The sequence below is a fragment of the Acomys minous genome (assembly GCF_964271855.1).
Source record: "Acomys minous genome assembly, chromosome: 16".
In the NCBI taxonomy this organism is placed as follows: Eukaryota; Metazoa; Chordata; class Mammalia; order Rodentia; family Muridae; genus Acomys; species Acomys minous.
Window position 1 is genome coordinate 12,229,843 of NC_140498.1, and position 26,647 is coordinate 12,256,489.

Genomic DNA, 26,647 nt, shown 5'->3' on the forward strand with positions numbered 1-26,647 from the left:
GGAGGCGGGGAAGCGAACCACTGAGATGAGGAGACCTCCTCGGTCCTAGAGCGGTGCAGGAAGTGTCCCAGGGGAGGGAGCCGGAGGGCTCCGGCCTTTCCTTTCCGCGGCGGCCCGGCCTGCGCGGCCCGCCAACCGGGACGCTGCGCAGCGGTGAGTATACCATGGCCGGGTTTTCTATGTCCTGCTGCCTGAACCCGGATCCTTCTCCCCACTTCCCGCGCTCTGATCCCCAGCCCTGCGCCTGAGTCCTGCTCCCTGTTCTCCGCTTCCCGCGCCCGGGCCCAGATCCCTATCTCAGCGCCGCGTCCTTATCGGTGCCCTCAGGGATGAAGCAATACGATTGTCTTTCAGGCGTCTCCCTTCCCTCCCAAGCCCAGCTGATGCATTCTAGATGATCCCGAGGCAGGGTTGGCCTGGGCAGGGACGGAGTCTGGCTCACGCAGAGGAGCCGCCTTGGCCGAGACGCCAGAGAGACCCGGCTGGAAGGTGAGGACCTGCTGTCCCAGGCTTCGAGGAGAAGAGCCAGCAAGGCTGAAAGAGTGTAAGCGACCGAAACCCTATAGCTCTCCTGGCCTAAAACACCCTCCTCAGTTCTTCCCTCGGATCCTGCTCCTTCTGTAACTGCTTAGGGCAAGCCCGCCCCTGCGGGAGCCCTCCCCTCACTAACGGTAGTTCATTCATAAAGCTTCCGCTCCCGAAGCTCCTGCGCGCCAGGTGCCAGAGTGACAAAGAGACACATGCCTGTCTGGCCTATAAGCTCTCAAGAGAGCAGCCCCACAGCTGAACTGGGTTCCGAGGGTGGGGTGGGACGCTGGGTCCCCTGCCGCCTGGCAGACTTGAACCATTCAGGGCCCAGCAGGTGGGAGATAGTGGGCGGGGGAAGCTGGGAAGAGAGCGGGCGGGGCTCAGATTGGGTTCTAATACCGGAGTAAATTGAGAGAGTAGTCTCGGGTTCACAGCCTGTTGCTTTCAGAGTGTTTTATTTTTGTCTTTACTTCGGAAGTCAAAGGGATACAGAAAAGTTGGGGTTCCAAGCGTTGTTCGGTTGCTTGGAGGCTTTTCTGGTATCGCTTATCTTGTTGCAAAGTGGTGCAGCCCTCCTGAGAAGCTCCACCAGGTGAGGTTGGTTGTAAAGAGCCGGTGGCCCCGCCTGGGGCTCCTAGAGACCTAAGGTTAGAGCCCCGAGTGCCTCCCTTTGCGGATTTTTTTTCTCCCAGAGTTGGGAAGTGTGGGTCAGAACGCAGGTCAGGTGGAGTGGCCGTGCTATAGCTGTGGCCCTGGTCAGCTTGCTGGCTCCCGCAGCCCCACCGTGCGTATGTGTGTGTGCACACGCGCGCGCGTATTCTGTAGCAGTCAGAGTTCCTAGAGAGCTGAAAGCCTGGCCATGACTGCCCCTCCCTCATGACCAGGAAGGGCTGTAAAGTCAGTGTGTAGCACTGCGCTGAACAAGGGACAGGAGCGAATGAAAGACAACTAGTTGGTTGTTTTGTTTTTGAAACTTCATTTTAAGATACTAAAGTATAATTAACATCATTTCCCCTTCCCTTTTTACCAACCCCTCCTACTCCCTGTCTAAATCCTGGCCTTTTTCCTTTTTTTTTTTTTTGTTTTTTTTGTTTTGTTTGTTTGTTTGGTGGGGGTTTTTGTTTGTTTGTTTTTGTTTTAAGAGACAGGGTTTCTATGTATCCTGGACTTTAATAGACCATGCTGGCCTGGAACTCATAGAGATCCACCTGCCTCTGCCTCTGTAAGTGCTGGGATTATAGGCATGTGCCACCCAGCCTGGCTTCTGGCATCTGGCCTTTTGCTCTGTTGTTGTTGTATTGTTTTACACACACACACACACACACACACACACACACACACACAAAACTATAACAAGTAAAAAATTTTAAGCCAGGCGTCGTGGCACCCAGGAAGCAGAAGCAGACAGATTGCTGTGACTTGGAGGCCAGCCTGGTCTACAAAGGAGTTCAGGTCAGCCAAGGCTACACAGAGCAAAGAAATCCTGTCTCAGAAAAAACCACATTTCTTTTTAAAACTTTTTCCCCTCCCCGAGACAAGGTTTGTCTGTGTGTAGCCTTGGCTGTCCTGGGCTCGTTTTTGTAGACCAGGCTGGCTTCAAGCTCACAGAGATCCACCTGTCCCTGCCTCCCGAGTGCTGGGATTAAAGGTTTGCACCACCCTTGCCCGGCTGACATTTAATTTTTTAAAATATGTGTACACCTGTGCGGACATTTTTGTGCGGGTATGTACACTTGAGTTTAGTGCCCATGGAGACAAGGAGAGGGTGTTGGCGACCCTGAAGTGACAGTGCAGGGCTTTGTGAACTGGGAGTGAGTGGTGGGGAAAGCAGTGTGCACTCTTAACCACTAAGCTGTCTCTCAGCCCCCAGAAACAATTGGTCTTTAAATGTAGGAGAAAGATGGTGCATAAGGCTTGTCATAAAGCGCTGGTATTTGAGAAAGAGGAGCAGTTTTGGTGCACAAACCCAGGACCTTGCAACTCCCTGGCCTTGCAATGGTGTTTTAAGTACAGGGCTATTCCTCTCTGGTACATGTCTGAATCCCTTCTCTGCGTGGGAGTTTTTGTCCCTGCCCACACAGCACAGGCTCTGTTGGGTTCTTGGTCATCCATTCTGTCCTTGATAGAGTGACATTGTTCCTCTTTTCCCTTGCGGTTTTTTTTTTTTCCAGTTTAATTTGTGACAACCTCAAGAACAAAGACAGTGACTTTGGCTCCAAAGCTTCAAGATTGTGGCCTCCGGGAGGACCTGTCCACCAAAGGTATCACAAACCTTGGTTACACGTATCTGCTTGTGGCCTTGTCCTCCTTGGATACTGCAAATGCCAGTGTCCTGTTGAAATGCTAACACTTTCCTCCCAGATTTCCTGCCTTCCTCGCTGCCACATTAGGGGACTACCTGGAGTGATGTTTGTGTGGGAAGGGTCATCTTTCTGTCCCCATGTGTAAGGACCTGCCTCACCCAGCACCGCTTCCATTTCCCTGGGATTCCTCAGAGGGCTGGTCTCCCATGGGCTCTGCCTAGCACCCCCCTCAGAAACCACCACAGGAGACCAGAGCATTGAAGCCAGTGATTTCTGTTTGGAAATAGGGTCGTCTTCTGCTGCTGACCCCCATCAAATCCCATCATGCCCACAGCCCTGTGCCCACGAGTCTTGGCTCCAAAGGAAAGCGAGGAGCCCAGGAAAATGTGGAGTCCTCCTGGAGAGAACCCCAGCCCTCAAGGGGAGCCTCCCAGCCCGGAGTCCTCTCGACGCCTCTTCCGCCGCTTCCGTTACCAGGAGGCCGCGGGCCCCCGGGAGGCCCTGCAGCGCCTCTGGGAGCTGTGCCGGGGCTGGCTGCGGCTCGAGAGGCACACGAAGGAGCAGATCTTGGAGCTACTGGTGCTGGAGCAGTTCCTGGCCATCTTGCCGTGGGAGATCCAGAGCTGGGTGCGTGCCCAGGAGCCTGAGAGTGGAGAGCAGGCTGTGGCTGCGGTAGAGGCTCTGGAACGGGAGCCAGGGAGACCCTGGCAGTGGGTGAGCACGGGGCGTCTGGGAGAGGGAGCCCTGTTGACCCTGTGAGATTTTCTGACCTCGAGATAAGAAATTCTTGTCTAGACCCAGTATTTGGTTTTCTAAGTCAAGACCAGAAAGGGAGACGGCCTCCCCAGACCTGTGCAGAGCATTATGCGCGGGGCTCTGTCATAGCCTCCCCACGTGGTCCTGACTTGTGCTCTCTGGGACTGCAGCTCAAGCACTGTGAAGACCCGGTGGTAATTGACGATGGCGATGGGCCTGGGCCTCAGGACCTAGAACAAGATCGCATATCTACAGAGTCCCAGAGCAACCCTGATGCCCAGCCTGTGGTCCTAGCACAGGGCCCGGGGCTCCTAAGCAGACCGCCATGCCAGCCTAGCGAGGACCCAGGTATGCAGCTTATAGTGTGAGTTGGGGAGGTGAGTTCTCGACTAAAAATGGGCAGTTTTCTCTTGTCTCCTCTGAGCTAGGAACTGTTGTTGTGGGCTGGGTCCTTCTGCAAGCTGCCGATCCAGAGTCTTCTTGGTGTTGAGTCCTCCCACGGGGAAGGGCTGTGTGAATGCATGGTGTGAGGTTTATGGTCTTCTTTGAGGGTGTTCTCAGTGGAGATGGAGATAGACCCTGTAGGACCAGGACCTGTGCCCTAATCTGAGCATGGCTCTGTCTTCTGTCTTCTCAAAACCACATTTTCTTGGCCGAGTTACCTAGTAGCTGTAGGTACATCCAAAATCCCCTTGAGAGAACGGTGGCCTCTCCTGCCCATGGCCCTAGTACCCGGTGATAGGGTTTGAGTACCTGTTCAAAGCATCCAGCAGCTGCAAAGAGGGGGATGTGTCATGCACAAAGCCCGAACCACCGTTCTTTTGAGTTACAGTAGGTCACCTCTTGGTTCCTTGAGTTTGGGACCCAAGGTAATCGTTCTCCAAAGCTTCTCAAGGCCTCAAGGCATGTTCCTCTTGTAAGATAGGCATTGCCACAGTACTCTAGTTAATAATGGGAAAGGTGCATTCCTGAGGCTTAGACAGGCTTTCTCTGTCTAATCGTTTTGGCTGTCCCGGACTTCCTTTGTAGAGCCAGCTAGCCTCTCAGAGATATCTCTGCCTCTGCCTCCAGAATGCTGAGATTAGAGGGTGCACTACCACACCCGTCACATTCTTGAGATTTTTAAAAAGATATTTCTGGCATTGAATCTGTTGGGTGAGCTGGGAGGTAGAGCCTTGCACGTGTAAGTCGGCCCCAGTTTGGTTTTTGCACATCACCCACACTAAAAGCAAAGGTTTGTCTTTTTTTCCTCTTCTTTTCCTTCCTCATCCTATACTTTCTCTTTCCTTTTTCTCTTCTCCCTTCCTCAGGCTGCCCTCAAACTCCAGAGTCGCCTACCTCAGCCTCCTGAGTGTTGCAATTGCAGGCCTGCTCAACCATACTTGACAATAATAGTCTTTTTTAAGAAAAAGAAGTGTGGCCGGGCGGTGGTGGCGCATACCTTTAATCCCAGCACTTGGAGGCCAAGGCAGGCTGATTGCTGTGAGTTCGAGGCCAGCCTAGTCTACAAAGTGAGTCCAGGATAGTCAAGGCTACACAGAGAAACCCTGTCTCAAAACAACAACAACAAAAAAAACAAAACAAAAAGAAAAGTGTGTGTGTGTGTGTGTGTGTGTGTGAGAGAGAGAGAGAGAGAGAGAGAGAGAGAGAGAGAGAGAGAGAAACTTACTGACTTCTGTACAAATCAGAACTCTTGAGTCCCTCTGGTGAAAAGTGAAGACAGCTGTGTTGCTTTCTTTGGTGCGGCTGCCCACCTATGTCCCGACACTGCATTGCTTACTTAACAGCAGTTTCTTTTCTTACAGCTGGGAGGCTGGTGGTCTGAACTGAAGTCAGCCTTGGGTTCTTCTGAGCTTCCTTGCTTTAGCGAATAACAACCACTTTTTTTTTTCTGAGACAGGGTTTCTCCGTGTAGCCTTGGCTGTCCTAGACTTGCTACCTGCCTGCCTCTGCCTCCCGAGTGCTGGGATTGCAGGCGTGCATCACTATGCCCAGCTTAAACAACCACTTCTTGCTGTGTCTTCCATGTGAATAACTGTCTTCTAGCTAGCCATGCAGTTATGTTGACTTTGGGCCAGTGCTAATGACCTCATTTTAACTTAATCGATTCTTTTAGAGAGCCTTCCTCCGAATACAGTCACATTCTAAGGCAACCAGGGTTAGGATTTGAGCCTGTGAATTTGCAGAGAACATAGTTCAAACATATCAGGAAATATAAGGAAAGAGCCACTCCCCAAATCAGCAGTCCTGTGCTAGCAGCCTGTATATACACATGAGCAATGTTGGGGGAGGAGTGCCCAGAGAGGCCTACTATGAGGAATCTTCTAGAACCCCAGTTGTATCCACTCTGGCTTTGGGCTGCTTCCTTGGGCAGTACTCAATACAAGATTTCCTGATGCACAGCCACTGGGAAAACATTACACATGATTTGCTAGAGATTCCAGTTGTAAAGCTTTTCCCCCAAAGCTAGCCTGTGTTTAGGTAGAAGGAGGCATGAACCCACCCATGACAGGTGGCAGGCGTTAGGGAACAAAACTAAAACTTGTCCTTCAGATACCAGGAAGAACTCTACGACTCTACCTGGGCAATCTATGGTACTGCAGGGTGAACTATATCTTGAGACCAGGTCTCCTTAGGCTGGACCTCACTGTATAACTTAAACTGGCTTCAGAGTTTGGCTGTTAGTGCCTCGGCCTACCAAATGCTGGGATTGTAGCTCAGCCCCCGCCCTGCTAAGGTTTTATAATTCTGTATCTGAGCAAAACTTCTCAGGCTCATCCTTGCTGCATGCGATAGGATTTCACCCTTTCTATGACAGAGTAGTATCTCAACTGTCTGCACTTTTGCTTGCATATTCTCTCTCTCTCTCTCTCTCTCTCTCTCTCTCTCTCTCTCTCTCTCTCTCTCTCTCTCTCTCTCTCCTCTCCCTCTCCCTCACCCTCTCCCTCTCCCTCTCCCCTCCCCCCCCCCTCTCTCTCTCTCTCGTTTTGTTTTTGAGACAGGTCTTCCTGATTGCTATGAAACTTGTTATGTGGACTCAGAGAGCCACCTGCCTCTGCCTCCCAATTGCTGAAAAGAAAAAAAAAATTTTTTTTTTTGTTTTTTCAAGACAGGGTTTCTCTGTGTAGCCTTGGCTGGCCTGGACTCACTTTGTAGACCAGGCTGGCCTCGAACTCACAGAGCTCTGCCTGCCTCTGCCTCATTGAGTGCTGGGATTAAAGACATGTGCCACTGAGCATATTTTAGATGCTGAAACAGGTTCCCAGATCTACAGAGGTTGACTAGCCAATTGATCTTGCCGTCCTAAACCCATCCATACCCTGAGATAGTCCCATTGTCTGTCTGTAAAGACTACCAGAGTCTTTGTGGTTTGCAAAGTGCTTATTTTGCAAGTTAAGGCAGAGTGGGGTTTATGCAGAGCACCAGGAATGGCTTCCTGTTGGGCCTCCTCTGCTTTTGTTTCCTTTCACAATCTGCAGCACAGAGCCACCCCTAGAAATTTGGGAGGTGTTGGGGACCAGGCTTGGCTCCCTTTGGGACATCTTTTTTCATCTCTTTCAGTTCCACAAGATGCTTTCCTTGTTCAGGAGCAGAGTGTCAGGGATGTCCAACCGGTGACCACCTGCCAGCTGACCCCGGTGAGTGATATCCAAAACAATGCATCTCTGAGCCGGCTCACAGGGCAGTTTTCTCAGGACTCTGGCCTACTTGCTGTTTGCCACAGGATGCTCAGCCTTAACCCAAAGAACCAAGTTGAGCAGGACTGGGCTTTAAGATGGCCGTTGTTGCTTCTGTTGATTCCTGCAGCTCCAAGTGTGGCTTGCCCTGCTACTCCCGGAAACTTGGCAGATGTACATGCAGAGCCCCTGGAGTAGACGTCTCTCCTTTTCTAAACTCACCAGTGAAAAGGAGAAACCATGAGGAGGGTTGTAGGTGCTCGTCTCAATAGTAGCTACAAGTCAGAAAGAAAGCATAGCAGTTGCAGCATTGTCACATGACTATGTGTAGGTCACATGGGGCTTCCTTGTGCCCTGACTCTGTTCTTGGGCCAAGTTTGCTCACTTCAGTGTTCTGAGGAGCACGGCTGGTGTCTGGAGTGGGTGCAGCTGGGACTGGTCTCTCAGGTGGAGTGCTCACTTCTTTTCTTCATCTGCAGAGGTTCTCAGCAGACCTATTAGCTTTTCCCTTTTCGTTGCCCTTTCTACTGCCTGCATGCTACTACTGTGTAACCACCCCCTGGGGAGTGTGGCCCCGTGGGGCACAGGGCTGCACCAGTAGAAGACTGTTAAGAACAAGGATGTGGGCTGACAACCACTCAGGGATGCTTAGGGTTGTTGAGTTTGAGGCGGGTGTTGAAATATTTGCATACATAAAATGAGAACTTAGGACAAGACCCAAGTTAATGCAGTTATTTTGTTTTGTGTTTGCTTTTTTTGTTTTGTATTTGTTTTTGTTTTGTTTTGTTTTGAGACAGTGTTTCTCTGTGTAGCCTTGACTGTCCTGGACCCGTTTTGTAGACCAGGCTGGCCTTGAACTCACAGTGATCCACCTGCCTCTGCCTCCTGAGTGCTGGGATTATAGGTGTGCACCACCACGCCCGGCTCTTGTGTTTGTTTTTCGAGATAGAGTTTCTCTGTGTAGCCTTGGCTGGCCTGGAACTCTCTGTAGACCGGGTTAGCCTCAAACTCAGAGATCTGCCTGCCTCAGCCTCCCATGTGCTGGGGTTTGTTTCATGTATATTATGCAACTGAAGTTCATTTTATGTTTTTGCTTCTTAAAGGATTATTTGTTGGTGCCTGCTGCCATGCTCCTCGCCATCAGTCGTTTATTTGGAGGCTGGGAGTTCTCTACAGCCCCAGCTCATACCCTGTCCTTTTCTTTGTAGCATCACTTTCTATGCTGTGGCCTGAATATTTGGTTTTGTGTGTGTGTGTGTGTGTGTGTGTGTGTGTGTGTGTGTTGGAGACAGTTTTCTGTGTTATAGATCAGACTGGCCTCACAGAGATCTGCCTGCCTCTGCTTCCTGAGTGGTGGGATTAAAGGCCCACCCCCTCCCCCACCTCCATTCTTTTGCAGAATTAAAAGAGAGAGCTTTGGGGAGGGGATGAGGTCATAGACTCAGAGTCCTCATGAATGAATTGGTGAGTTCCTAGCCACCGAGAGGCCCTTGTCTACCAACGGTGACAACAGAAACCAGAAAGTAGGTGGGATGGCCCCAGCGGAGCTTAGCCTTGTCATTCTGGTCACACCCACACACATGCAAATGGATGTGCATCTACATGCATACAAATAGGCCTCAGAACATAGTGAAAGTCCCCCACAGCTGGGGTGGGGGGGTGGGGGACACGCTGCAGAGATGGCTCAGCACTTAAGATCACTGGCTGCTCTTCCACAAGATTTGATTCCTGCACCCACATGGTAGCTCACAGCCATCTGCCACTCCGCTTCCATGGTATTGGGTGCCCTCCTCTGGCCTTCTTAGGCACCAGGTGTTCAAGTAGTGCACAGATGTACATCCTGGCATAGCACCCACATACTTAAAACACTTTAAAAATCTTTTTAATGTTTTTAAAAAACAAACAAGGAAGTGGCACTGTACAGATGGGGGCTGAGGATGGAGGGCTGTGACACATTCCATGAGCCCCTGGCTGCAGACAGTCAGCAACTGCAAAGTGTCCATAGGACCTGAGGCCCAGGAATTCCATAATGAGATTTTGGGAGTAGGAAAAAGATTGTTCTTTCTGAACCTTCACTGTTGTGGCTAACTGGACAGGACAGAAACTGTCAAAGGGGAAGGGAAGGAGGCTAGTCCCTGAAGAGAAGTCTCTGCCTCAAGTTCCCAAGTGCCAGTAGGATCATAGGTGTGCAGTGTGTGCCTCCATGCCTGGCTCTCAAGTCTTGCTACTTCTCAGCAGCTCTGCTGTGAGGAAGGCAATATGGGGCAGATGATTTTAGTTTCCTCTGCTGGCTTAGTCTGAAACTGTTAGAAATGACCCAATCCCTCCTCTTCCTCCTCTGGTCCAGGACATCTCAGAGTTTTTTTTTTTTCCTACCATCCCACCCACCTTTCTGTTTTTGGAATTATTTTGTATGTGTGACTATGTCCCAGGTGAATGCCTGGTAATTACAAATGGTTGTGAGCCACCGCGTGGGGGCTGAGAATCAAGCCCAGGTCCTGTAAAAACAAGGGTTTTGTTTTGGTTTCTTGTTTTGTTTTTCTGTTTCTTCTTTTGGTTTTTCGAGACAAGGTTTCTCTGTAGCCTTGGCTATTCTAGACTCACTTTGTACACCAGGCTGGCCTCGAACTCACAGAGGTCCTGCCTCTGCCTCCCTGAGTGCTGAGATCACAGGCGTGCACCACCATTGCTCAGCTACCCAGCTGCACCGAGTATTCTTAACTGCTGAGCCTTCCATCTGCAGCCCCTTCCTGTTTCCAGTGGACTCTTTCAGAGGCTGCTTCCCAGATGATTACTGTGTTTTCAATGCTTTAAGTAACCTTGTGTCCAGGTCTCATCCTCTTTGGAGAAGGCTCATTCCTAGGAAGTCGTGTTCTATAAAGGAGGAGGTTGGTGGACAAGATGAATGACATCTCCGTTGGCCTAGTTACCACACGTGGTAGGAGACAGGGGAGGTGGGGAGAGCATATCCAGGCACCATGAGGCCTGCTCTGTATTTTTAGAAGTGGCTTGTTTTGGAAAGGCGTAGGCAGGTAGTTTTTTTTTTTTTTTTTTGAACAAGCATAATATTGCTAGAATTTGGTCTACCAATTTATATAGTTAGGAGAGAGAAAATGTTCAGCGTTTAGAGATTGTAATAGCCAAAGGACTGCAACATAGAACTGGTAAGCCAGTTTGTAATAGTTGTTGTTTTTTAACAATAAAAACATTTGCCGCATGCCTTTAATCCCAGCACTTAGGCAGAGGCAGGTGGATCTCTTGTGAGTTTGAGGTAATCTGGTCTACAAAGTGAGTTCAGGACAGCCAGAGCTGTTACACAGAGAAACCCTATCTCAAAAAACAAACAAACAAAAAATCAATAATTAACTAAAAATCCACCAACAGATTACATCTGGGTGAGCCCTGGGCCAGCTGGGGGCTTCCTCATTTTTCACCCATGTCTTTGGTGCCCGCCCAGTAAGATAGTCAACCCACACAGCTCCTTCCTTTGTTAATGTACACGCTCGAAGGCAATCCGGCTCGCCGGCTGCTCTTGTTCTGATTGTGGTGTACTGAGGAGGCCGCCACTTCGGCAAACTGACCCAAAGTTCTGGCCTGTGCTGGAATGGCAAGGAGCAGTTTGTCATTGCAGAGGGCGCAGAGCCATCCTGTTCCTGGTAAATACTTTCAAGATGTTGGCCAAATAGAGCCCCTCAGAAAATGAATTGCTTCCATGGTCTAAGAAGGGGTTGAGGTGACCACTGTTGGTTTCCTCTGAGTCAGGGTACAGGTGCACTGCCTCAGGCCTTGTGGCCATCTTCTCCCCAAGCACCACAGATTTGGCATGTTTTATATGACTTGGTTTTACCTTTTTGTTGTTGTTGTTTTTGTTTTTTGAGACAGAGTTTCTCTCTGTAGCCTTGGCTGTCCTGGACTCGATTTGTAGACGAAGCTGGCTTTGAACTCATCGATCCGCCTGCCTCTGCCTCCCGAGTGCTGGGATTAAAGGTGTGCATCACCACCGCCCAGTTTATGTCTTGGTTTTATACGAGTCATTAAGCTACAGCATCTAGGTTAGTCTGGACCTCATCTTAGACAGTGTATTGAGATGTTTTCTTTTTCTTTCTGTTTTTTTTGTTTTGTTTTTTTCCGAGACAGGGTTTCTTTGTGTAGCCCTAGACCAGGCTGGCGTCAAACTCAGAGATCTGCCTGCCTCTGCCTAAGTGCTGGGATTAAAGGCATGTGCCACCACACCCAGCTGAGGTGGTTCTTAAAGCTTTTGTTTTCAGTTCAGCACCTGCTGAACTATTTGATAGAGTAGCAAGCCTGTGTCAGCACTTGGCATGGATTAACTAGACCTCCCAGTTGGCTAGGCAGAAAATGTGAGGTTGGAGTCAGCATCTCTTGGTTTTGATTGACAGTCCTCCTGAGGAGAAAGAGGTGTTGCGGATGGCTACTGTGAGAATGTTGCATGGTGAGATTCTGACTAAGTAATCAGCTCTATGTTTGGGCAAAAGGGAAAAGATTGTCTATGAAAACCTTAACAACCCAGCATGGCAGCATACACCAAGTACTTGGGAAGCTGAGGCAGGAGAATTCTGGTCTATACACTGACAGCCTGTCTTAAACAACAAAAACACAAGAGCCTGGAGAGATGGCTCAGTGGTTAGGTGTACTGCCTGCTCTTCTAAAGGACCTGGCTTCATTTCCCAGCATCTACACAGCAGCTGACATCTGTCTGTTAATACCAGTCCCAAGGGATCTGATGCCCTCTTCTGGCCTTGGTAGGCACTGCAGGCATGTGGTGCACAAACATAGCAGGCAGGCAGACAACTCATACAACATTTTAAAAAAAATTTTTTTTAAAGAGCTGGGCACCGTGGCACACTCCTTTAATCCCAGCATTCAGGAGTCAGAGGCAGGCAGATCAATGTGAGTTTGAGGCCAGCCTGTTCTACAAAGTGAGTCCAGGACAGCCAAGGCTACACAGAAACCCTGTTTCGAAAAACAAAACAAAAAGCAAACAAACAAAAAAAATTTTTTAATTAAGCCTTTTGCTGGTTTTAGTGGCTTAAAATAACAATCTAAAATACAAGGGCACTAACTGGCATCATGTATTGTAATCAAAATTACAATAAAAAATACTCAAGAAGAAAATTAGTATAGTAACTATGGAGTAAGCGAAGGGTGTTTAGTAAGAATCAGCAGTTCTGGGGGCTGGAGAGATGGCTCAGAAGAGCACTTACTGCTCTTGCAGAGGACCCAGGTCCAATTCCTAACATTCCTGGGTCGCTCACAACCATCTGTACCCAGTTCCAAGGCATCTCATGGCCTCTTTTGACCTCTGAGAGTACTAGACACTAGCATGATACAGATACATACATACGGGCAAAACAGTCAGACACAATAAACCATTTTTTTAATTATTATTATTTTTTTTTTTTTAAAGAAATCAGCAGTTTAAGACTCAGGCAGACTCTTGGGCAAAAGTAGCCCATGTCCAGCCAGCGCTAGCTCTCTCTGGTCAGAAAGACGCCCAGAGCCAGTGCCCACATCCCAGTGACAGCAGCAAGTAGAAAAAGGAGTCATTCTTTTTGTTTGGCCTCAGCATCCTCACCAAGCATCTGAAAGGTCCTCTCCAGATCATAAACAGTTCTTCCAAGATCAGTTCCCAGTAAATGAAACCACCAACCTCGAGCCAGCTAGGTAGCGGGTCATGCTTCTCGCTACAGTACAAAAGATGGTTTTACCAAAGAGGGTTTTTCCCTTTTCGGCCTTAGTAAGTTCTTAGCAGTAGTTCCTAAGACTTCCCGGGCTCCAGGGGAAGGTGGATCTGAAACTGCAAAGAACTGAAGGATAGGCTTTGGGCCGAGCAATGTTCAGAGTTCCCATAAGTTAGGTGAGGTTTAATTCCATTTGTCTTTTCTACCAACCCAGAGGGCTGGAGGTGGCTGGCATGGTGAAAATGTCATGATACTGGGTAAACTCCCGAAGAGCTTCCTTCCCCCTTCGCCCATATGAGCACCCTTGGTATTTTAGTTTTTCAAGAGTTTCTCTGTGGAGCCCTGACTGTCCTGGAGCTCACTTTGTAGACCTCAAACTCACATAGATCTGCCTGCCTCTGCTTCCTAAGTGCTGGGATTAAAGGCGTGTGCCACCACTGCCCAGCAAGGAGCCTTTGCCTTAATAAAAAAAAAAAAAAAAAAAAGCAGGCTCTGAACAGAGACCCATTCTGCCGCACCTTGGTCTTGGTTTCTAGCCTCTGAAGTCATTAGGCATAAGTACCCTGTGTTCCCTGCTTCCTGAGCATGGTCTCGGGGCATCACACAAAGGCCCTGCTCCTCCCCAGCTGACACAGCCCTGCTCTGTACTTTCAGAACCGAGTTTCGCCATTCAAGGACATGATCTTATGCTTCTCAGAAGAGGACTGGTCCCTTCTGGATCCGGCACAGACTGGTTTCTATGGGGAATTCATCATTGGGGAAGACTACGGAGTTTCCATTCCTCCAAGTAAGACCTAGATCCCCATGCAGCCAAGTATATAGATGGTGGGGAGCAGGGGGTGGGGGGGGGCGGCCTCACTCTGAGTGAGAGACACTACCTGTGAGCTGCCATGTGGGTGCTGGGAATTGAACCAGGTCCTTTGGAAGAGCAGGCAGTGCTTTTAACCACTGAGCCATCGCTCCAGCCCCTAGTATGCTACCTTTAACCCTTCCCCAATCTCGTCTTGTTCTCTGTACGTAGCCTCAGTTCCAGCCCATTGGCCATCTTTCCTCAGTCTCTTTTTGGGCTGGACAGGGGTTACCTCACTGGACCTGCCCTAGCTGTCTGCAACAGCAGGTCAGTGTTACAGGTGTCCTTCCTCTTTGTGAACAGATGATCCTGCAGTTCAGCCAAACCTCTCACCTGAAGAGGAGACTGGGCTACGGATTACGGAGTTGCCAGACCTCCAGGGTAAAGAAGTCCCCCAGGCTTCCTGCTTAGGTATGTGACAATCAGGGGTGGGTGGGCAGTGCAGTAGAAAGCCGCTGCAGCCAGAGCACCCGCGGTGTCCCGCCACAGCTCCCACTCTTTGGCATCTCGTGTCCTGCCTTGCCTCTGGCTTCTTGTAGGAGAGCAAGGAGTCTGGATTTTGCTCTCCATTGAGATTGTGTTCCTCAAGCAAGGACTGTAGGGAAGGGAAAGGCCTTCTGTTGTCCATAGTGGCCGCACATCTATGGTAAGGTCCTCTCCAGAAAAGTGCTCAGACGCTATGGCTGAGGACTGGGCACAGAGCACAGCCCCTGTAGGCACTGCTCGTCTGCTCCCCACCTGCCCACACGGGTGCTGGGAGAATTTCACGGGGTGAGATGAGCTAAGATTCACTTCACCACATGTTTGTGTGCCCATAACGTGTGTGTGTGTGTGTGTGTGTGTGTGTGTGTGTGTGTGTGTGTGTGAGACCTGTATTGTGGAGGGAAGTAGCCTTGAACAGAATCAGCCACAACCTTGGCCCTCCATCCCCTCTGGCCCTGCCCATCTCAGCCCTTAGGCTCAGCACAGTCTGGAAGGTCTGTACTGGGCAGTCCATGGAAGGTGGTAGCTACCTTCGGGTCAAGGCTGTTACTTGTTTGGCAGAACTAGAACCTACATTGATTCTGTCCAGCTCTAGAACCTAGGTTCCTGCTGTGTGCTCATTTGCCTTCAGCTTCATTCACTCAGCAGAATGGCCCCTTTATGGCCGGCCCAGGAGGGAGCACAGCGCCTGCAGGTCATCGCCCCCTCCTCTTCCTTAGTTGTTTCTGACTAGTGATCCATCTATATGACTAATCACTTTCTCCATTTCCTTTGGAAAGACCTTCCCAGTCTCCAGCCACTCCAAGTAGAAGAAAGAAGGAAATGGGAGGAGCTGCCGGTGCCAGAGCCCCAGGCCTGCCAGCAGGTGGTGCTCACTCAGAGTCCTTGTCCAGGTGAGGAGCCTGGTGGGCTGTGTGACCTGGTGGTGGGCAGTGTGGCCTCATGGTGGGCTGTGTGACCTGCTGGTGGGCTGTGTGTGACCTGGTGGTGGGCTGTGTGACCTGCTGGTGGGCTGTGTGACCTGGTGGTGGGCAGTGTGACCTGCTGGTGGGCTGTGTGACCTGGTGGTGGGCAGTGTGAGATGGGGGAGAGGGCATGCTGGGCATGTGTGGTTCCTGCTGACTGCTGCTTTCGGCCTTTTGTTCTGTTTTGTCTGCGCTTCCCCATCCCAGCGGGTGCTCGTGGCCTTTCCTGGGTAGATTGTCTAGCGCTGCTCTAACACTCTCTGTGTAGTGATCATGGAGAGCCAGAATCCCAGGATGATCTTGCTGTTAAAGAGCAGATTTTCGAATGCAGAAGCTGCGCTGCTGCCCTCCCAGGATGGAGTCTTGAGTCATAGTAAAAGCAACCGCTCCAGAGGCTGACTAGTGTCCTGTCTTTCTTTAACATCTTCGGGGACCAGATGGTCTTTTAAGTATCACAGGCAGGCTCTGCTGAGCAGATCTTTGAACACAAGATCACAGTGGCTTCCTGGAGTTGTCTAGACTTACACATATATTCTCTCTCTCTCTCTCTCAAATTTATTTATTTGTATTTTATGTACATTGAGTGCATGTATGAGAGTGTCAGATCCCCTGGAACAGGAGTTACAGACAGTTAGGATCTGCCATGTGGGTGCTGGGAATTAAACCCGAGTCCTCTAGAACAGTCAGTGCTCTTCACCACGGAGCTGTTTCTCCAGCCCCACATTCTCTCTTGTGATGCTTTTCAGGGAGGAATGGTATGTCCACCTCATACAGTACAGGGCATGCGCCATTGGTGCTGAGCTCCCCATCATGTGTAGACAGTAGATTCTAGAATGCCTTCAAAATGCTGGAGTCTGGCCTACAAACAGGCTGCACCTTCACCAGTAACCTCTTCTGAGCTCTCCTCATGGCCTCTGACCCTGCCTGCCACATGGTGCCAAACCTCAACTTCTCCATGATCCCTTCATACATTCAAAACCAGTACTACTTGGGAAACTCTTACATATTACAAGCTCAGTTGACACCAGGACAAGGTGCAACCGTGGCTCCCTCTGGGCTTACAGCTCCTGTGTGCTGGCCCTGAGAAAACACTTTCCAGAAGACTTCACCTCAGGGGTGTTGATCTCTTGTTGATCATGCTGACTTCTCAGCTCCCACTGATGGGCATTAACTGTCCCAACAAAGCAGGGGTTCACTTTAGTTTAGTAGAATTACAGCTGATTCTTCCCAACGGACCAGAGCCCCTGAATCATAATACAGAATAGCACACAAAATTGGTCTTTTGTTGCGTGCCCTGCTTTCAGGTTTGTCTTAGTTTCCACAATAGCTCACTAAGTTCTGAACTCTCAGACTTTCCAGCCCAAGTTCAAATACTACCACAATCTTCCCAGAAATAGTGGCCAGTTTGTCACAGCAATGTCCCAATGACCTGGCACCAACTAATCTTAATCTGTATTCTATTGCTAATAACACAATATTAGTCTGAGTAAATGATATAACTTTAAATTTTTGTCCTTTGTCTGTGTAAATATGTAGATGTGAACCCAATATTTATTATGTATACAGTGTTCTGTCTGCAAGTATGTCTGTATGCCAGAAGAAGGCACCAGATCTCATTATAGATGGTTGTGAGCCACCATGTGGTTGCTGGGAATTGAACTCAGGACCTTTGGAAGAGTAGTCAGTACTCTTAACCTCTGAGCCATCTCTCTAGCCCTGCATTTTACTTTATTAAAGGCTTATTTTAGTTCTGATCCAAGGTCAGGGCTTACAGGTGACATCCTTCTTCCTATAGCAGAGGCTATCACATGGCCAGAGACCCAGCCCAACTGGCTTCTGCACAAAGTTGCTCTTGAGATAGATCTTCACGAGTCCATTATTCATATGAACAGTAAAGCTCCTCTAAGCTCTGCAGATCATGATGTTCATTTGCACTGAGGTCCTGAAAGCTGAGGTTACTGTTCCACAGTGCAGTGCTCAGAGGCTGTGAGCAGTGTGCTCGGGCTGTTGAGACTCAGACTCATCTCTTTTTGCTCCACATTACCACATACCACATTCTTGTAGTTTGGTTGATTGGTTTTGTTTATTTGTTTGTGTGTTCTTACTGTTCTTGTTTTGGGACAGGGTCTCTCTCGTGTAGGCCTGGTTGGTCTGGAACATGTTATGTGGTCCAGGCTGGGCTCAAACTCAAAGATCTGCCTGCCTTGCCTCCCAGTGCTGGGATTAAAGGCGTGCTGCTGCCTTGTCCAGCTTGGTTCTCCTGTTTGGTTTTTACTGTGCTCCGGGCTTTGTGACTGCTAGACAAGTATTCTACTAAGCCATACATTCCTAAAAATCTGATTTTCTTTTCCTGTGGATTTGTGGGAACTGAGGTTGTGTCAGAGACTACAGGTATATCTCAGTTGTAGAACCTGTGCTTGGTATGTACAAGTCCCTAGATTCAGTCCCCAGAATCAGAGTGGGAAAGTCCTTTGGCTCCAAAGGCATTGGCTATTGCATATTTGCATGCCCCGCCCCCTTCTCTTTCTTGGTGTGCTAAGGATTGAACACAGGCTACCAGGCATGCTTGGCAAATGCTCTACCACTGCACCACTGCCTCAACTCAACCCTCACCCTTGGGGGGTGTAGAACCAGAAACAACAAGCATTACTTATGTCTTGTAGCATACAAATGCCTTTTATTTACTTTATTATTATTTTATGCTTATGTCTTGCCTGGTGTGTGTATGTGCATCACATGCATGCCTGGGACCCACAGCTACAAGAAAAGGATGTTGGATTCCCTGGTACGGGAGTTATGGATGGTTGTGAGCCACCTTTTAGGTACTGGGAATTGAACTCTGGTCCTCTGAAAGAGTAATAAGTGCTCTTAACCACCGAGCCATCGCTCCAGATGCCACCACACCCCCACTCTTTCCATGTTTGAAGTGTTTGGTTTTCATGACTTTGTTGAGAACGCCTCGTCCTCATCTGGACTGAGTGTGGGTTGCATAGCTGAAAGGGTAGTTTACCAAGAGGCTAAGATGAGAAGAGTGCAAGTTCGAGGCCAGGGTGAACTCGGGGCCGAAACCTCTGTTCCCCACCTCTGCCACCTACAAACAAGGACAAGAGGGCTGTCTTCATTTTATTTCTTTACAGCCTCAGCTCTTCACATTCCTCTTATGTGAGCTCTTAGCCACAGGCTCTGCCCCACACATAGCGGGGCCATTTCTCTTGGGGGCAGCTTCTTTTCTTGCCTTTAGCATTTTTAGTCTCTGAAATATAAATGTCATAGCTGCTTTGTGGAATCAAAACGTTTTGCATGCCAAAGCACTTAGACTGAAAGCTCTTTTTCCCCTTCCTTAGTCGGCTGACAGCTGATTGGAGGTGACAGTCCCCAGTACAGATGCATCACACCAGCACACGGATACCACATGCACAGACCATGCACAGTTCAGTAGAAACTGAGGCCAGATTCTACTTAGCAAATATCTGTATAAGTATGGTGTAAGCAAAAGATATATTCCTTCTTAAAGAGAGTAGCCTGTGCATTCAGAAAAGGACTGGCCCTCTTTTCTGTAGATTGGGGTTTATGTGGGAGTTGAGCTATGTGGAAGAATGGAAGAGGGTCTGTGTGGCTGCAGCCCCTGTCAGCAAGCTAATCACCTGATGATTGTGGAACAAAAGAGAAGCCACTTGGCTTAGAAGTAATTTTATTCTGATTTTTTTAACCATATACCACATATAGTACATACTCCCTACCACCACGCACTACTGCCTATGCACCGTTCACAGGCACACACGGAGAAGCACGCATTACACGTGTGGTACCAACACCCCACTTACATCTCCACTTTTGTTTGTTTTGGTTTTTTCTAGACACGGTTTCTCCCTGTCTTAGAAAGGAAGGAAGGAAGGAAGGAAAGAAGGAAGAAAGAAAGAAAAAGGAAAAGGAAAAAAAGAGAGACGGTTTCTCTATGTAGCCCTGGCTGTCTTGGACTTGCTTTGTAGACCAGGCTGGCCTCGAACTCAGAGATCCACCTGACTCTGCCTCCTGAGTGCTGGGGTTAAAGGTGTCCACCACCACTGCCCAGCCTACATCTCTGTTTTTGTTTTCCCTTATGGAACTGTGTAGCCTGGATGTCTGTGTTCACCTCTACAGCATTGCCTCCTCCACTTTTTCAATTAATTTCTTGCACTGTGTTGCTGTACATGCCAGCACAACTGTCACCCATTCCTTCATCTTGATATGGGGAGGGGCAGGGTCACCATACTTGTGCCACACCAGTCAGCAAGCATCCCATAGGAGTGGCTCATGCAACAGAGTTCTTGCCTCGTTCTGAATTTCAGCACTGTCAGAAGGTTCGTTTTCATTTTGCTTTGGGCTTGTTTTCTTTTAAGACATTCTGGTTATACAGTCAGACTAGCCCAGAGCCTGCAGCTTCCTGCCTCGGCCTCCAGGTGTGGACCACCCTCTCAGCTTTGCTTTGTTTCTACCTGAGGCCACAAGCCTGGACCTGCCAACCGTCCTCTTCTGCATAGCTTCCTCTTTTCCTCTTATGTTTGCTCCACACCCACTGGTACTGTGGCCTCTCAAAAGGCCCCATCTTCAAATACAATTACATCCTGACGTCCTGGGATGATGTAGTTAACCCACAGCGCTCCTCTCCTTGGTGTCCTCAGCTCATGTCCTTCTCACATGCAGAATGCATTTACCTGTTTCTGTTGTCTCCATTGCTCCAAAGGCTGAGAAGAGAGGGTCACTTGAGCCCAGGAGCTGAAGTCCAGCTCGGACACCACAGTGAGAACTCACAAATCTATGACAGCACCAACTTCTACCCAAACCAGTGTGACTGAGACTTTAGGTCTCGCCCTAATACAGGTTCCTTTCCAGCTGTGAAGCAAGTAAGCTGAGTATCAGGACAAGGGTAAGACAGATGCTCTCCTTCCAAAGCAGAAAAGACAGGAGAAGTCCCAAACACGTGTACTAAGGGGGCAAGTTCTACTAGGTTCTGAGGTGAAGGAGACTTTGGCTTGGTGCCGGCCTAAGGCCAAGGCAGGCTGACAGTGAGCAGAATTGTGCCCAGTCCCCAGGCTGTGCTCTATGAGTCCTTGGTGACAGTGCCACCATCATTGGCTCCCAAGGAACCGTAGGGTCATTCTTGCCCTTTATCATAGAATAATGCATATGTTTGCAGCAGAGCCACGTTAGCCTGTACAGTAGAAAGCCGCAACTGCAGCCTTCCTCTGCTGTGCCCTCTTTGTTCCGTTTGGTGTAAGTAAGGTCTCCTTGTTGGTCTCCCTCCGTACAGTTCAGAGGGCGCAGGCACCAGGCAAGGGGCTCCTGTACAGCATCTCCCAAGTGGCTGGAGCTGTGTTCTGGCTGCTGAGGCGATTGGCAAGACTCCAGGAGGCCCAGGCACTCTCTACCTAGTGCCTATTGAGCCGCATTTTGTCTTCTTTCCAGAAAGCATCCTTTTCTTTTGAAGTATCCATCCTGTTGTGGTTTGGGTATAGCTTGAGAATGTTCTCAAGGTGTCTTTTAAAGCTTAGTCCTAGAGTGGCAATATGGGAGGCAACGGGATCTCTAAGGGGTAGAGCCTAGTAGAGGGTCCTCAGGTAACTGAGTGAGCCACCTTTGGAAGAAACAAAGGGGACTGGAGAGACGATGGCACAGACGTTAGGAGCACTTGCTGCTCTTACAGAGGACCTAGCACACACATGGCAGCTTCCAAGGGGTCCAGTGTCATCCTGGCCTCTGTAGACACCAGGCACACACATGGAACATGCATATACATTCAGGCAAAATACCTGTACGTGTAAAAAAAATCATCTAAATTTTTTTAAGGGTTGGAGATATGGCTTAGCAGTTAAGAGCACTGGCTCTTCTTCTAGAGGACCTGGGTTCAATTCTCTGCACCTATAGAGGCTCACAATAGTCTGTAACTACAGTTCCATAGGATTTACCACTCATCTGGCCTCCATGGGCACTGCATGCACATGGCACACAGATGTACATGAAGGCAATTACCCATACACATAAAGTCATCATCCTTTAAAAATTATTTTAAAAAACAAACTGGATGTGGTGGTGCGTGCCTTTAATCCCAACACTTCGGAGCCAGAGGCCTCCTCTACAAAGCAAGTCCAGGACAGCCAGATCTCTCTTACACAGAGAAACCCTGTCTCAAAAAAACCAACCCATCAAGCAAACAAAGATGAAATGAAGGATTCTCACCTGAATACCAGTAAAAAAAAATAGTAGCCTTCAGCCCTGAGGAGCTAAGTAGCTTCCTGATAAGTGACATGATCATTGTATGCCCAGGGTGTGTGTGGGGTGTCAGGTGGTGGATGGGGTTTGCTGTGCCTAGGTATGAAGACAAAAGGTCAACCTTAGATGTCACACACATTCCTCACAAATTATCCATATAAGCTGGGCAGTGGTGGCACATGCCTTTAACCCCAGCAATCGGGAAGCAGAGGCAGATGATCTCTTTGAGCTTGAGGCCAGCCTGGTCTACAAAGCAAGTTCTAGGACAGCCAGAGCTACACAAACCCTGTCTCTAAAACCAAAAAGACAGGGTCTCTCACTGGAACCTAGGGTTCACAGCCAGCTCCAGGGGCCTAGCTCTCTCCATCTCCACTGCTATAATTACTAACACACCCCACGGAACCTGGCTTTTGTGGATCCTTGTTTGTGTGCTGAGCACATTCCCTAGGCATAGTGTGATCTCTGGCTCTGACATCCTGCCATTGCTATCGTCCATCAGTGATATGGCGAGGGGAAGCCTTCACCAGAGCATCCAAAGCAAGGCTAGAAGCTTTATAAGGAGTTGCCTTTTAATGCCATAATGAGAAAACCTGGCTAAAACAGCTGTGTGAAAACTTTGTCCATCTTGACGAGTTCCCGTTCTTTTCTTCACCAAGTTTTGTGTCTCCAACTTTTAAGAAATCTTTGTTCATTCGTTTGTTTGTTCATTGGTTTTTCGCAACAGGGTTTCTCTGTGTACCTTGGCTGTCCTAGACTTGCTTTATAGACCAGGCTGTCCTCACAGGGATCCACCTGCTTCTGCCTCCTGAGTGCTTGGATTATAGGCATGTGCCACCTTGCCTGGCTGCTCCAACTTTTAATATAAGCAGCACAAAAAAAGAAAACAGGGTCTTCAACTGTTCGCTTAGAAATCTCTTCAGCTAAATATCCTTGTTACCACTGCTTCTTGTTAGAGAATGCCTCTAACAGTTTAGCCAAGTTCTGCCACTTCCCCTTACACTTCACTACCTTGTTCTGGCTTCTCTCTGAGGGATACCCCCAGGAGCACATTACCTGGTAATGCCCTATTTTTATCAGTCACCTCTTCACGTCAAGTAACTTTTATTCATCTGATGTAAGTATCATCTCAAGGTTTGCTTCCTCTGTCTGCTAACCTAGGCCTCATCCTGGAAACTTCTAGTCCCCATACAATCTAATCTAGGCCTAGGATGTTTTCAGCCTCTGAGACTTACTGCTGAAGCTCACCCTTTCTAGTTCTTTCTGAACTCTAGCTGGCTGGTTCAACTCAGCTGTTCTGGCTCAAACTCCTCCCCAAGCTGACTGATTCAAACTGACCTCTCTCACTTCTGACTGAATTGCTGTGCTTGGCCTCAAACTAACTCTAGCCATCTGTTCTAATCTAGCTCCTCATTTTGTGGTTCATCTGTCTTTACCTGTGCCTATCTAGGCGTGTTCTCTCTACAACTTGTCTCTGTAAAACAGCCCTGGTAAAACCCTTTCTGAGACAGGGCTTCTCTGTGTAGCCTTGGCTGTCCTGGACTTGCTTTATAGATCAAGCTAGCCTTGAATTCACAGAGATTTGCCTGCTCCGCCTCCCAAGTGCTAGGATTAAATACCTGTGTCACAGTTCCGGGCTTGTGCCGCTCTCTTAAATTGCCTCTTTTCTTGTGACACAAGCCAACTGTACCCATCCTTTCTGGTACCAAAACCTGTGAGGCTGACGCTGTCACAGCTCACCATAGAGGAGTGTTTTTGTCTTTAATGTGTGTGGATGTGCCAGTGGTGGCCAGAAGAAGGCATCAGAGTCCTAGAGCTGGAGTTCCAGGTTGTAATTCACATGATCTTTGTGCTTGAAACCAAACTTGGAAAAGCATCCATCACTTTTAACTACTAAGCCAACTCTCCAGCCTTCTTTTCCAAATTTTAGGTTCTTCATATAAGTCAACTTGCCTTTCCAAAAACTGCCTCGAGTGAGCGCAGCAGCGTTCTGCCGTCTTGGGGATTACTTTAGCAGCGGAATGACTGAGTTTTGGGGCCCAGTTGTTCAGTTGGAGCTGTCATAATTTCTCCTCCCAGTGAATAAAGAACAGGCCTGTGTAGTCTGCTGTTGCACTCCCCCGCCCCCATTGAAACCTATAAGTAACTAATAAAAGAAAGTTGTCATTAACAAGGCCTCAACAGCACCCTAGGTCTAGTCTGTGAAGTCTAGAAAATGTTTCACACCGTAAGCTGCCTGCCTACCAGCAACCTAGAGAACGGCACATCCGTAGTCTTTTCAGCCATACTGATATGGCCACACAGGCTGGAAAAGCCACCTGACCAGAATGAGGAGAAACAAGCTTCGAAGCCCAGCTTCTATCTCCCTTAAGCAGACATAGGTTGGTAAACAGAGGGTCAAGTCCCACTCTCTCCTTCCTCTTGGGAACTGTGCCCAGGATTGTGAGAGCATAACCCAAAGAGTGCAGCACTCATTAGGGTCCAGGAGCAAAGGGGGGCACGCTCACCATAATTAATATGATCTCTGGCCCTCCTGGGTCCTTAGCATAGTGCCTAAGTAAGTAAATAATACCAATGTGTTAATATTTTTTTCACAGGTAAGTGCCAGTTCTTAGAATTTTAAGTCCCAGCGGCTCAGGAAGAAATGCTTTGAAAGTAAAGGATTAGGGAAAACAGCAGGAAAGCCAGAAAGAAAGATACAGTTGCTACACACAGCAGCCTATGCTGGGCAGCCAGACCCTCAGGAGTTACCAGGAAACACTACAACGCCAGGAGGTCTGGACCCCCAGTTAAACCTTTTTGAGCAGGCTTCCTAAGGGCTGGGGCGGGAAATAGTCTGGGCAGTTCCACTGACCATACTGGTTTCCTGTAGCAGCAGGCGACCCACCACCCCTAAAGAGCAGCCTGGACCAGGAGGTGACCATCGAGATTGTGCTGTCCAGCTCTGGGGATGAGGACTCCCAGCACAGCCCATACTGCACAGAGGAGCTGAGGAGCCCGACGGAGGAGCCCCACAGTCTCCCGGCCTACCGGAGCAGCACTGGGGCTGGGGGTGAGGTGCAAACCTCACAAAAGTCTTATGTGTGTCCAAACTGTGGGAAGATCTTCCGCTGGAGGGTTAACTTCATCCGGCACCTGCGCAGCCTCAGGGAGCAAAAGCCACACAAATGCTCAGTGTGTGGGGAGCTGTTCAGTGACAGCGAGGACCTGGATGAACACCTGGAGACCCATGAGGTCCAGAAGCCCTACAGGTGCACTGCCTGCGGAAAGAGCTTCCGCCTCAACTCTCACCTGCTCTCCCACCGGCGGATCCACTTACAGCAACCAGTGAAGAAGAGTGAAGGCGATGCATCGGAAACAGAGGCCAGCGGTGCCCACTCCCTGCTGGAGAAAAGCAAGGCCAAGCTGGGCTTCCAGTGCGGGGACTGCGAGAAGAGCTTCCAGCGACACGACCATCTGGTGAGACACCGTAGGCACTGTCACCTGAAAAGTGAGGCCCGTCCCCTCCAGTGTCGGTACTGTGTCAAAACTTTCCGGCAGAATTATGACCTCCTCCGCCATGAGCGCCTGCACATGAAGCGTCGCTCCAAGCAGGCTCTAAACTCCTACTGAGGGGGGTGTGGTCCCATAAGCTAGCCCCTGCCCCAGCCCGGAGCCCTTACCACCTGCCCTTTGCTCTCAGGTAGTGTCCAACTTCTGGTGCCATGCCTCTTCCTCTCCAGGTGAAATGTAGCCCCCTGGTCATTCCTTCTACTGTGCCAAACCCAGGGAGGTGAGGCAACTCCAGCCTCAAGACCTGCATCGTAGAAACCTCCAGCCCTCAGAAGGACTGGGCTGTCCTCATCCCAGTGGCTTCTAAGGTTGGGGTGCGTACAGAAGGGAGCTAGCCAAAAGCACTGACCCTGGTCCTGTCCTCAGAAGTCAGCCTGAGAGGTCACTATGTGAGGGGAGTGTCCCACAGATCTGCAGATGGCCAGGCCACTGCCCATAGAGGGGCCAGGAAGCCACATTTTAAGTTCATGCATCTATTCCAACATGTCTTTGTGCTCCAAAGATCCTTGATAACTGTGTGATAGAAGCAAACTAACTGCCTGTCACCACTCGGATTCCTCCCCATTCTGTCTAGGAATTAAGAGCTTAGCCCCTCGGGGCTCTTCTGCTGGGTGAGCCAAGTTTCTGTGCAGTCTTGTCCTTCAAGGGTAGTGACTCCAAGGCAGTTCAGTTTCCTGGCACTGTTGTAGCTAGTACTAAACATAGGCTCTTCTAACAGCACATGGCATTGTCACAGTTGTGGAAGCTTCAAGGCCAAGGTCTGGTGTCAGTGGGGTTGGTTCTTTCTGAGGCTAGAAGAGGAGGTCGTCCTGGATCTGATGGTCACTAACCCTTGTCTGTACCCCTAGGCTTATACAAAGCTCTCTCCATCTTTGCCTTCATCTCTACTATGTTGGTCTCCAAACTTCCCTTTTTTACAAGGATCCCAGTATTAGGGTTGGGGCTCACCCCGTCAGCTGCAGCAGAACCCCACCTTCATCTGGCGTGGCCATTCTCAAATAAAGTCACAGCAAGGCCTTCAACACTGGGGTTCGGGTGGACGCAGCCACAACTCCAGATAGTCCCGTGGTGCTGTTGCTGTTCCTGCCTCAGACGATCCATGCAAACTTGAGGCTGCCTGCTGGCCGGCCATTCCTGTGGATGGTGGTTCGGTCCCAGTGGTGTGCTTTCAGAGCTGCTGTCGTCTGCAAGGGAGAATCTTCATCCATGGCCTTTAATTCAGAGCCTGAGGTTCTGGGAGTGGTTGTTGGTAGGAAACCCCAAGTAATCAAAAGCATAGTCTTACTGTGCTGGCACACTGGTGTTGGCCAGGCCCAGCCTGACTGGCTGGACCTGAGAACTGCAGCCAGGCTGGTTCTGTAGGCTGCGCCAGCTCTCAGCAGTCAGGAGGTCTAGGAGAATAAATTCAAGGCCTCTGGTGCTCTCTGTCCCGATTTCCACATCAAGAAGCCTCTATTCCAAACCCTCTCAAAGAGTGTAAGACTTTGCGGCGGTTTCTTTTTTGCCCCAGAAATAGTCAATGCAATAAAACCATTTGGTCACACCTTGGACAAGAAATAAACTGTTGAAGTTTTTAGTTTTTAAA

General features: G+C 49.4%; 1 protein-coding gene across 6 annotated transcripts; it reads left to right on the forward strand.

Annotated features, from left to right (window-relative positions):
- Positions 1-26,647, forward strand: ZNF496 (zinc finger protein 496). 6 transcript variants are annotated; one of them, XM_084762372.1, is made up of 10 exons: positions 1-153; positions 355-489; positions 2,722-2,789; positions 3,166-3,458; positions 3,758-3,935; positions 7,149-7,225; positions 13,621-13,753; positions 14,120-14,227; positions 15,079-15,192; positions 24,383-26,647. In XM_084762372.1, the coding sequence occupies exons 2-10, from the start codon at positions 395-397 to the stop codon at positions 25,120-25,122; spliced, it is 1,806 nt and encodes a 601-aa protein (XP_084618498.1). In that variant the 5' UTR covers positions 1-153; positions 355-394; the 3' UTR covers positions 25,123-26,647. The 6 variants fall into 6 exon arrangements, with proteins under 6 accessions (XP_084618498.1, XP_084618500.1, XP_084618499.1 ...); XM_084762374.1 differs by lacking the exon at positions 1-153 and having other exon boundaries at positions 354-489; positions 2,700-2,789; positions 3,119-3,545; XM_084762373.1 differs by lacking the exon at positions 1-153 and having other exon boundaries at positions 355-544; positions 2,700-2,789; positions 3,119-3,545.